Source organism: Ambystoma mexicanum, chromosome 1q (genome assembly GCF_040938575.1).
Source record: "Ambystoma mexicanum isolate Mex_15411 chromosome 1q, UKY_AmexF1_1, whole genome shotgun sequence".
Lineage (NCBI taxonomy): Eukaryota > Metazoa > Chordata > Amphibia > Caudata > Ambystomatidae > Ambystoma > Ambystoma mexicanum.
Genome location: NC_090922.1, coordinates 1012743682 through 1012755974, shown reverse-complemented (window position 1 = coordinate 1012755974; position 12293 = coordinate 1012743682). Strand labels below are relative to the sequence as shown.

The 12293-nt window shown below is 43.2% G+C and overlaps 1 protein-coding gene across 3 annotated transcripts in view; it reads right to left on the bottom strand.

Moving 5' to 3' along the window:
* Positions 1-12293, bottom strand: part of LOC138540387 (putative ferric-chelate reductase 1) — a 552853-nt gene that overhangs the window by 403188 nt on the left and 137372 nt on the right. For all 3 annotated transcript variants that reach the window (XM_069641681.1, XM_069641682.1, XM_069641683.1), the window contains exon 4: positions 9573-9664. In XM_069641681.1, the coding sequence (XP_069497782.1) occupies positions 9573-9664 (92 nt within the window). The remainder of the gene's footprint in view (positions 1-9572; positions 9665-12293) is intronic.

Genomic DNA, 12293 nt, shown 5'->3' with positions numbered 1-12293 from the left:
TCATCATCCTTGAATGGCTGCTACCCTCCCATCCAAGGCGACCCCAGACATGACACTGTATTGAGTCTGGCGCCTAGGAACAGCGCATTCTCTGATGGTGTTAAGCAGAACTTTGAATAGTTGATGGAGAATCCCAGATCTGTCAGTAGCCGAATGGTCATCTCGTGTGTCCGTCGGCTAGCTCCCACGAGCGGGCGCCAATCAGCCCGTCATCCAGGTATGAGTATACATGGTTATGCCCGGTAGACGCAGATGGGCCACCACAGGTGCCAGGTATTTCATGAACACTCTGGAGGCTGACTTCAAACCAAAGGGTAGAGCCTTAAACTGGTAGTGCTGCCCCTGCACCACGACATGTAGAAACTTTCAATGCTTCTTGTGAATGGGGACGTGGAAGTACACGTCCTCCAAGTCCAACAACGTCAAGAAGTCTCCTTATTCCAGTTGGCTGAGCACGTGTTAACATGACCATCCTGAACTTTTGGGACTTTAGGCATTAGTTCAGACGCCGTAGGTCTAGGATGGGCTTCCAGCCCCCGCCCATCTTCTTTCTGACCAGAAAGTATCCGGAAGAGAGTCTGGAGCCTCAGAGCCATTGGGGAACAAGCTTTGTCACCCCATTTTGTAGCATTGCCACTACGTCTTCCAGGAGCTGAGGGATGTGCTGCTCCTGATGAGTAATGGGAGGGATCCATGGACACCTGCGTTAAAACACCAGGGTGTGTCCTTGAGCGAGAGCATCCAACACCCATCTATTGGTGGTGAGCTTTTCCACTTCTGATGAACCATGGTGCACGAGCGGGGGCCCAATGTCCCGGTCGGTTCCAGCTTGCTTTGGTGCTGGCGTCCTGCAGGCGTCGCAATGCTGTCCTCCGCTACATTAGGCCTGGGAACTACCTCTGTAGGCTTCCTCTGTTGTGGATCTGGAAGGTTGATGGTACAATGTTGAGAAACCGTTTGAAGACCTGCTTGACTTTCCCCTTGGAGGAGCAAAAATAAGAGTGGTGCTGCTGGAGAGAGCCCAGGGAATGAGCCGTCTCCATATCCGCTTTGATGGCTTGGAGGGACTCGTCGACAACTTTCCCAAATAGATTCTCTCCTTTGAAAGGCATGTCCAGCACCTTCGCTTGGACCTCCTGATAGAAATTGTTGTCCTTCATCCAGCCTTGGCAACGAAGGCAGACCCCATTCCCCATTTGTCCGAAACCTGTGTCGCCAACATCCAATGCCACTGTAATGGCGTGATCAGATGCTACCTCCCCTTCCTGGAAGAGAGCGATTGCCTCCATCTTATCATCATCAGGGAGTGACTCCAGAATAAATCCCAGCTTGTAGCACAACTCACTGTTGTACCTGACTAGGATTGCCTGTGCATTGGGTGTCTTGATACTGGATGCTGCGGTGTAAACCTTCTTTCCTATGGCATCCATTCTCTTCCCCTCGCTGTCCGGAGGGACCGAAGATGACGCGGATGGGTTGGCAGACCGATCCTCGCAGCTGCTGATGCCACCGATGGCAGCAGCCTCAGGCATCTGGGTGCGGAGTCCGGCACATGATATTTCTTCTCCAGCCTATCCCATTTGGCTGCAGCCATGCAAGGGTTCTTCATGAGAGCCAGGCCCTCTTCCCAAACGTCGTCCGGAAGGGTACCACCATGATAGTCTTTCTCTTGGCCTCACGCCTCTGGTACAAGGAGCCCTGATTCTTGGTTTCCTTGGGCACTAGATCATCCGGTGGGGACACCCTATGTGGGACCAGATATGGTGGCAGAGGTTGAAATCGGGTCATCATATGCTTCCTCTTCTTCGCTGGAGGCGGATCGGCGACCACAGGTGCCGGAGCCGGGGGACATCCTCATCTGGATCTCCTACACCATGGTGTGCAAGGTAGACAAAATATCCAAGGAAATGTGCCGTCGCTGTCGTCCTCCTCTTCAACGTCCTTGTGGACCATGTGTACGGACTCCTGGTCTTCGACATCCATGGACTTGACCTCCATGGCTTGGGCAAGAGCCTGGGGGGGCTGTTTCTGGGCCTCCTTGCCCCTCCTTATTTCCCCCCTGAAGCACTTAAATCTGGGCCTGAGCCGGTTCCCCCCTTCTGGTGTGCTAGCAGACTTTGCCAAATTCACAGCGGCGGTGTCGGGCCTTGTGGGTAGGGTCACCTTAGCTGCAGGGCTACCTTCCCAGGATCAGCACCCTTAGCTGTCGTGACTTGGTCGCCCATGGGGTCTTAACTTGTGCCGGTTGGGCCTGCTTGGGCTGTTCGGCCTTCTCCATTGGCGGCTTCTTGGATTTCTCACGTAGTTTAGCTGGAGTTGATGAGCTTGATTGCCGGCTGTCAATGGAGGAGGAAGGTGATGTTGATCACACCCTATCCACTCTGGCACCCCATTCCGCGGCGAACCCGATGGTCTCGGACTTGCGGCTCTTGGCCTTATCTTGTGCCCCCAAGAATGAGGCACCATCAAAGGACTTAGAAGACCAATCCTAGGAAGGGCCAGTCCTAGGTGAGGCATGACCCTGCTTGGAGCTCGGGTCAGAGGTGTTGGAGTTAAGCCAGCTTACTGTGCCTTTCATTCGCCGTCTTCTTGGAGAACCCAAGGCATATCTCACACTCCACCTCCTTGTGGCCCGGGTGCAGACAGTAGAGGCATTGCAAGTGCTTGTCGTCCACAAACATTTCGTAGCCCGCATTTGTTGCAAGGCCTGAAGAGGGACCTCCCCTCCTTCTCCATCATGGTCAGAGGGCACGAAGTAGGCCCAATGGCCTTCTAGAATCTTCAATGATCTTAGCCCTTGAGGGGCATGGAACTTCACCGACAGCGGGACCCTGCCTTTGGCAGAAGAAGCCAAGAGCACGCTTGGTTTCTTTGAAACAAAAATTGAACTTTTTCCGTCCAAAAAATGAAAAAAATGCACAAGTAGCTCAGAGAGCAAACTCAAGGACTCCGAACACTGACGCGTGCAGTAAAAATCTGAAGATGGCTGCCAGACGAGGGGCTTAGGGGGAGGATTGTCACTGGGTGTGGGCAGTATGACCCAGAGGAGTATGATGGGTTTAGAGGAGAAATACAGTTTTTAAGTGAAAGTGAAACTGTTTTTTCTTTTACAAGGATTCCCAGCCTGATGACTGGGAATATTCATGAGCATGTGAATCCATGTCGACCCCATGCTGGAGAAAGTGAATGTATACCGTTACCGACCAGACAAAACAGTCACTTTAAATCAAAGTGTCCAATGGCCTGTGCAGAGTTTTTTGAAAAGGGATGACACACCAGAGAGAAGACGAGAGAGAGCAGAAGGCAGAGACAGACAGGGGAAGACCCCTGTGTGTTGAATACCTGAAGGAGGCAGAGCGGACGTAGACCACAGAGCCCATGAAGCTTGGGGCAGCTCTTCGCTGGAGCAGGAAACTCTGAACTTTCAGCGAGTACGAGGAGCAGACCGCCAGGAAGGCTGGAGCGGAGAGCTTGGTGGTGGCATGACCACAGAACAGTCATGGTGGGCAAGCTACCCTCTCAATAATGTTAACACCACCAGAGGGATGAAGCACCTCTGAATCGATTACTCCCAGCGGTATTTAAAAGCCGAGATGGAGACAGGTAGGCGTACAAAGCTGATGTTGCAGAAAGCGACCCAAGGAGTAAACAGAAGGAAGACGCAGATTCCCAGTACCTGCAAGCACTGGCGACATTCCCTACAACAAAGAAGTTAATAGGGAGATTGGGAATACTGGGAAGCCTAAAGGGAATCATTCTAGCCTCAGAAAAACTCCAGATCAAAAGATTAGAAAGCAAGCTAATGATTTAAAACTGTGTTAATGTGATAAAACGAAGCGCAGAAGAGCAATAGGAGTAGAATTGGAAAATATCACTACACTGGTAAAAGGGGAAACTCGCCCAACAGCCAATAAACAAAGAGAGGAGCATAACAGAGGGATACACGTGTGTAGTAAAGCCCAGTGGGTTCCCTAGCATAAATCTTAGGCAAGAACATTTAGAGCCTTCTAAGAAAGAGAGGAGACATACAAGAAAAAGAAAAAGCCCTTTTCAAGAGGAGAGCAGGATTACCAATGCCCTAAGGGAATTACATGAGTTAATGAAGAGGAGAACAAGAAAAGATGTGTGGGACTGCAAAGTGTGTCCTGTTGCAAGAGGAGTGGGGACAGAGAAACAAAATTCTCACATGTAATTAAAACTAATATGCTAATTACAAACAGTCTATGATCGCCTCACTACGGAACACAAGATACATTTTATTTTGTAAGATCATATTTTGTACCTCATATAGTCAGTGCTTGGATAGAAACTGTATGAATCTTAACGTTTTAAGACGGTTTTCAGGTTGATTTTAGGATATCGTTTTCTGCAGATTTGTTTGCATTTTGCACTGTGATAATTTATGTATCAATGGTCTACTTGCATAGGATCAAAATCTCCTGTGCTGAAAAACTAATGTATGGAACTGAAAAATGTTACATTATGTTGATACCAAGATAAATGCAATGATTCCAATGCATATATAATTGATAGCTCTGACAAATTAACAATTATTGTTAAACATTAATTGTAGGAAATATATGTACACAAATTTGCATTAGGAAACACCATGGACAGTACTGTTATTAATGAATTCAATGCGGTCAACTTAACCACTGAAGGAATGTGGGTATCTCCAGCACGGAGGGACGGACTATCCTAAAAGCTTGGCATACTAAATTAAGAACACAGAGAAATTCAGCCAATATGGTATGTACAGTACCCTTTGATGTTGTAAGAAGCAATTCATGACAAAAGTTTATAATAACTATTTATCACTGCTACATCTGTTGAGATTGTGTTATGTACATCCAATTATAAAATTAAACGTTTGTAATATTATAAAATATCACAGCACTAGCATACAGGCACACTAGAAAATAGGCGGATATGACATATAGCGTAGGTAAACAGCACATTGATGCTGGCACACGTAAAGCACATGATGTCACTATGCATAATAGAGAGCATGATGGCAACCGTGGGAAACCATGTGCTGCATGGAGTAATGAATTAACTGATCCCACATATTACATGTCCAAAGGTAAGCCCAGTATAATGTTAATAATGTGAGAATAATACAAATGTAGGGTTTAGAAGTCTTTAGTTAAGCAAAGTGTAATTGGGGGTTTCTTTCTTTCAAGACAGATAGACTGTATTTTTGATAGCAGATCACCTGCTATTGAGATCTGTGTAGAGGATTCCTCTGGGAGTAAACTGTAACCATGCATATCAACAATGGGTGAATGTATACATCTCTTTACCTGTGGGCCTCTACAAAACCACACTAATATGTTCAACTCTATAACCACTAATAATGGCTTTACATTTGCAGGTAAAAGAATTGGAAAAAACTATAAACAGGATAAACACATTCAATCTTTGCTATGAAATATAAAAGAAATCACCTAACAAAAAAACTTTGATAAGGTAAATTGGACAATCAAATTCATCACAGAAGTCATTGTTTAACTAGATAGAATAACCCAATTGTATGCATGTGCTGTTTTTATCTTTCCCTCTTTTTTGTTTTCATCATTGTATATGTGCGTGTCTTGTTTTAGAAACAAAATGTAAGTAAAAGCCTTGAAAAAGACCAGAGGCTGAAACACGGTTTGGCTTTGGCAAAAATGAATACGTTTTATTATTTTGCAATTGTACTTATAGTTTGGTTTAATTGATTATTTTCTGGTTTGATGGAAAATCGGAATAAGTACAAAGGCTGTTATGCTTGTTTAACAGAGTTTCAAAATAACTGTTCTCTGTAACAAAACATTGAGTTTGAAGCACCTAATATGCCTTTCCTTTTTGAAGTGACATGAACCAAATAAATTCCAAAATTAGTTTCTAGTGAATACTAGAAGGGCATATACCAAACAGGATTACTTCCTGTTTATTTAAGTAGATACTTTAAGTTGTTTACCGTGGTATTGCGTTTGTAAATTTAGCAATACATAGCTTTGAAAAAATGCTTATATAGCTAAACAAGTCAGAAGGCACATGTTGGCACCCTACATTCAGGGGTAACGCAAGTGACACTACACGACCCTTGACCTATTGTTCGTATCACAGGAAGTGATTCATTTGACCCCACCCCGAAGTGACATCAAGAAAAGCAATGGAACACAACCTTTAACCCCCTTGACAAAACAGGAAGTGGCATCACATAGCATTGGTTCTAGGTACACTATGAGAAATATGGTTACGCTATCACTTATAGTAATATACATTTCGTACATGAATGGATCACCATATGTATCAATAATATCAGTGCGTATAGGCCCATATTACCAAATAACTGTGAATTCAAGCAGCGACATTGTTTTAGTATATAGCACTGATGGTCAAGCACTTCATATAGAACAAATATACATACAACATCACCCAACCTCGGTTAGTGCTCATTTATCAACCTCAGCAGGATGAAAGACTGAGTTGACCTTGCCGGGAGTTAAACTTGCACCCTGCAGATCTCACACACACACGCACGCACATTGTTGCAGCAAGCGCTCAGCTCACTGAGCTATCTTAACGGCTATAGCTATCATAAAACCAGAAATTCCATAAACAAAGCCACATGCAGCTGGGCAAAAAAAGAAAAGAAAAAAAAAACACATTTCCCCCCACATTTTTTAGGGGTAGCCAGGGAGACCTGTGGTGACCCTCAAATGACATTCCTGCCTACATTAGGATTAGCCCAGAGTACCACAAAGCAAACTATTTTAGAATGTGCCTTCTTGTCAATGTGTACCGTGTCGGAAGTGGGAAAGAGCATCCCATTAGAAACTATACAATTTATGACTGCCCTTATATGAATCTTGGGCAAGAATATCTGAACTAAAACTTACACAACTTTATTAGAGTTTTTAACATATGCAAAGACCTCAATGGTGTAAATGGGTGAGAATCCGAGCAAAGTTCGAGGTCTTAAGAGAAAATTAAAAACCAAGCTATAAAGTGGGGTTGGGTGCGATAATATTACTTCATTTGCTGGGAAGACATTCTTGTGTGAATATTCTGTTCAAGACTTCCTCTTTTTACAACCTTTGGGGTACACATTCCAATTTCCCTCTCGCAAACTTCAAAGATTATTTATGATGGTCCGTAGGAACCTCGCACCTTCTCTTTTAGTAATGGCGCAAGACTAGGCATTCCCAGTAAAAAAAGGTGTTGTAGATTTCCATGTGTCTGTATACCCTAGAGAGCACTCTCCCCTCTTGCTCAGGACCGACATTACATCATACATTTCTGAAGAAATGTGCACATAAAGCCATCATCGGTTTTAGACGCACTGTATATTCGGTAGGCTGTTATGGTGGACAGTAGCACTAACGCAACTATGGATGGTCATAGCAACTCAATTTGGTTGTAGATGTAATTTTAGTTAGAACATTGTTATGAAAGTGTAGTACTTGTAAGTATATTTATAATGATCATTTGAATTGTGTGTTCATTTTAAGTGTGTGTAATGTGATTAACTAGTTCACACTGAATAAAAACATTAAATCTATAACCAGGACGTGGGTCCTGTGCCTGCTTTTCCTAGAACCTAAGCTACTCCTCACTGATGACGCCCAACAAGGCTGAAACATGTCTGGGGATGATTGTGGTCTCGTGCAGAAGGGATGTGCCATAGCAGTTCGGGCTAGATTGCCCATTTTGGGGTGGTACGAAGCCTGATTTGCATATGGTCTTTCCCCCACTGTAATGGCTTGGCAGGTGAAGAACGATGGTCTGGATGGTTGCCCAGAGCTATGTCAAAGGTTAAGATTAATTCTAAACCTTCCAGCCATCACCGCTTTGTTTTTGCTTTCGTCACCCTGAGTGGGACGGGTATGCCCAGACGTGGGTCTCGTGCCTGCTTGGCCTATAGAACCAAGAAACACCTCACTGAAGAGCCCCAAAAAGTCTGAAACATACTTGGGGATGCTTGTGGTCTCGTGCAGAAGGGATCTGACCTAGCACTTTGTGCTGAACTGCCCCTTTTGGGGTGGGACCAAGCCCGATTTGCATATGGTCCTTCTCCTTCTGTAATGGATTGGCAGGTGATGAACGATGGTCTCGAGGGTTGCCCAGAGCAATGCCAGAGGCTAGGATCCTTTTACCTCAGTTTTTGCTTAGGTTTGAACTGGCCACTGGCCTTTGGCAGGCATTGATTGGCCCACTAGGCCAGACTGTGCTCATAGGTTCTCCCCCACTTGGATGGTGTGCCTGCAGTGTGCATATTTTCTCCTAGGCTGTCCTCCACCAGCCCACGGTGTTCTTCTGCATAGCCAGATTTGCTTCTCCCATTTAGGCGATACTCCACATTGTTTCTCTGTCCATTTCGGTTCTCTTCTAGGATTTTTACATCACAGCTATGTTCCGCTGAGGGTTTGCTGCTCACCTTTGCACTTGAACCAGTGATATGCTCAATTGAGGATGAGGGTGGTCCTTCCATATCATGCCCAGTGCTTGGGTGTGCCGCTTGATGTAGAGGGATTTGGAAGCAGGTAGCGAAAAAGTTGAATTGTCAGTCTTGGGAAGCTTGCAGAACTCTGGCACAAAAGGATCCAGATCAGAGACATCTGGGGTGGAAAAGTCAGTGTAAACATGCACACAAACAGGGAGGGAGATTTTCACTCTGAGTGCCAGGCTTCAAATGCATCTTTGAATCTCTCAACAGATCCATACAACGTGGGCTCTCCAGCTGTGTTCACTGTATCCACAGTCCATCCTTGGCAAGGCCAGGTTTATTCTGAGGATCTATCATGAAAATATTTGAAGGGCATTCTGGGCCAAATAAAAACACCACCATGTACCTGCATGGCTAGAGCACTGTCACATGCAAATGCTGCATTTTATTATTTATTTACTTTTCCAGTACTATCATCTCTCCAACCCATTTCCAGAAGAGAATAATGCCTGCATGTCCCATTCAGGGCACCATATGCTATCTTCCAGACATACGGGGAACTCGACCACCAAGACGATCATTTGCAACACTACAAACCCCTTGTAACATAATATAACCTCAAAGTTAAATGCCCTGTTCAGCTAGAGAAAAAATAAAAACAAATGACAGGCTATTGGAAAGGATGCCAGAACACGCAATACGAGAGGCTCTGGTAGGAATCTCTAGTTAGAAGACAAATGTGAAGGTTCTTAGATATTACAAAGACGCAGGAATATAAAAAGAACAATTCTTTTTCTTGGATAAGAGACAATGTGAGAGAAAATATTTTGTTAATAATGCACACGACATAGTAAGATAAACACACATACAAATGTGATTAGAATTTCAAAAGTTAAAGAGGTTTTGTTCTATCCCTTTTTAAACTTTTTAAATAAAACAGGAGACACAATGGAGACAGCAGGGTTCAACAAGTACTAAAATCTCTGGAGTGTTCAGGTTGAGTATGCCCGGTGCTCTCACTGACAGCCAACAGACTGTAGGGCTCCGATTGGCCTGTCAAATCTCTGGAAGAATCAGTGGTTGTAATTGGCCTGCTAAAAGCATGCTAACCGTGTCATACAAAGAACGAAATAAATACCTAAAGAGTGTTTGTGATGATCCAGAAGGTGCAGTCCAGACAACGCTAATACGTGTCTTGCTTGTAGCAGATGTGTGACTCACAGCTGAGTTCTGCAATAAAAAAAAAAGTTAGATGACATTTGCATAGAATACATTTGAAATGTATAATGTTTGCATAATTTAAAACCTCCATCATGCACAAAGTGACAGAAAAAAATTATATATCTGGATTGAGAATATTCTTATGAATCTCAATACGTTCTTTTTTAATTCTATCATATAGGAAACACCACTAGGGATTATGTTGATGAAGTCAAGTATTAAGTATATTTCCCATATCCGGAAAATGGACAGAGCAATAGCAAATTATTGTTGTGCTCCCACACCAAAGATTTTTCTGGAAATCTATACATGAAACAAACGTTTGCCCTTTTTTCGTTAGTGGCGCCTCACAGAAAGACTGGTAAATACAATTTAGGAAGATGGTAGGCAATACCTCTGACAGCTGCATACCCTGATCTGGGCCCAGGCAAGGAAATTGTGATGCCCCATGTTCAGGAAGGACTTGTTGACCCTTTGCTTCAAAGAACTGCTCTCCAAGGGGCAATCGTTCCACTGAATCCTAATTCTCCCCCTCCGGAGCTCAATACTTCCTTGCTCCCCCTATCCATCCCAGCTCCTCTGCTACCCCCACTCCTACTTGTAACCACTTGGGTGTATCCCCCACTTACTAGGCCTGGTTGCTCATCAGCTGGGTCCACACCTATTAAAGTTCATGCATGCATGCATGCATACTTTGAAACAAAATGAGAAAGCAGTAAGTCTTACATTTACATTTCCAGGTGGTGCCTCTATGAGAGGAGTTGTTAATGATTTCAATCAAGCACACACCCGGGTCTCGCCCAGCATTTAATGCACAAATTAAATACTTATGTATTATGTCTATAGGTTCAATATTCTGAGTGATATACCACTCCTAACACACCCATCTCAAAATACCCACCCCAGGTCACACTGGACCAGGAATCAGGCTGGTTTATAAAAGGTAAACATGTATTTATTTATTTAAAATTCAAATCACACACACATATATATATATATATATATATATATATATATATATATATATATATATATATATATTATGCAGCAATCACCAATGTGGTGACAATACAATTAGAAACTAATTAAGGCAATTGAATTCACTTTTGAGCAGCACAGAAGATAGAACACTTTTGGGTTGTAGAACAGATGGCGTTTAAGTTAAGATCCTCCCCGCAAAGTTCCCAATTAAAAAATGAGCAATTCTACACAAAGGTAAGTAGCAGGGATTCAGACATAAGAGAATAGAGTACAGTGTTTGAATATAGTCTTCCCTCCCCAAACAAGAGAGAAAAGCACTTTTGGAAATTGACACTTTTTAAACTGACAACTGAAAATGGCTTTGTGAAACAATGAAAAATGTGCAAAAATCCTTAAATAGAAATTCTTATGACAGCAACACTAAACAGGTCGTAACAAACATGAGCTACAAGATAAACAACAGTACACACTTTAGATCAGGATGGAAGTTAAACACTTTGGATGGGAAAAGACATGTGTAAAACTTTTGCAAAATGTGAATTCGCAGAAAAAAAATCACTATGCGATTTTTAGTTGCACGCACTTAGTTTGTCATTACGTTGCTATGCAATACTCCGCTCTAACATTAATATAGGTCAATCACATCTTGCCAAGATGTCCGCTCTATTCCACACACATGCAGTACAGCGCATGCTGCATCACGTAGATATTACTGTTTCCAGGGCTACCTACCACAACAGAGTAAGCCCGAGCCCAGACCCGAGCCACACAATGTTGTGCTCGTATATTTGAACAGCAACCTGCCGCCTCTACGTTTAACATTTCAGGTAACTGACTAGGCATGCATTATGATAGCCTTTGCCCACTTATACAAGAGCGACACTTAATGAAGCTTTATCTTTTTCCACGATTCTATGAAGGTGTTTTCGCTTCCTAGGCAACCCCACATTACTCTGTAAGGCTGAGCTTACACGCCAGCTACAACAGCACTCTGCTCGGCAATTTCCGCAGCGGCTAGCCGCTCCAACGCTTTGCATTTTTTCAGGTAACAATGTCAACTCATTATACAGAATCTTCATGAACTCACATAAAAGAGCAACACATAATTAACTTTTATCATCTTTTCAGACCAGCAATCACGACCAGATAATCAGACACTATTGATTGGTTTGTCTCCATGAGACTGCTTTATGGAGTTCCACACATGTGCAAAGCAGGTCAGTCCTTTGACCATTCTCTTAAGTTCAGCCACGCTAATAACAAACATTTTCCATTTCTAAAAATGTGCTCATTTGCCTTTTATTATTATTTTTTTGGAAATCTTTCTGACATCGTTCTGATCCACCATAATTAATGAACATTTTGGATGATGACCAAACCTATTAGCCACTTTGCGATATAATATTGGTAATGTATGTGAAACTCACTAGTGCAATTTGAATGTCCAATCATGCTTCTGTTTAATGTTCTTTCTAATGATTATTATGCTGTTACTCGATGTATGGTTTCTCATATTCTAATTGTGGACACTATGGTTGTCTTGTTAATTGTTATAATTATTTAAGAGATCTAACCAGAAGGCAGATTTAAACACATATGTTCACAGGCCCTGAGGAAGGGTTTCGTACTCGAAATGCATAGGCCTTAATGTGACATT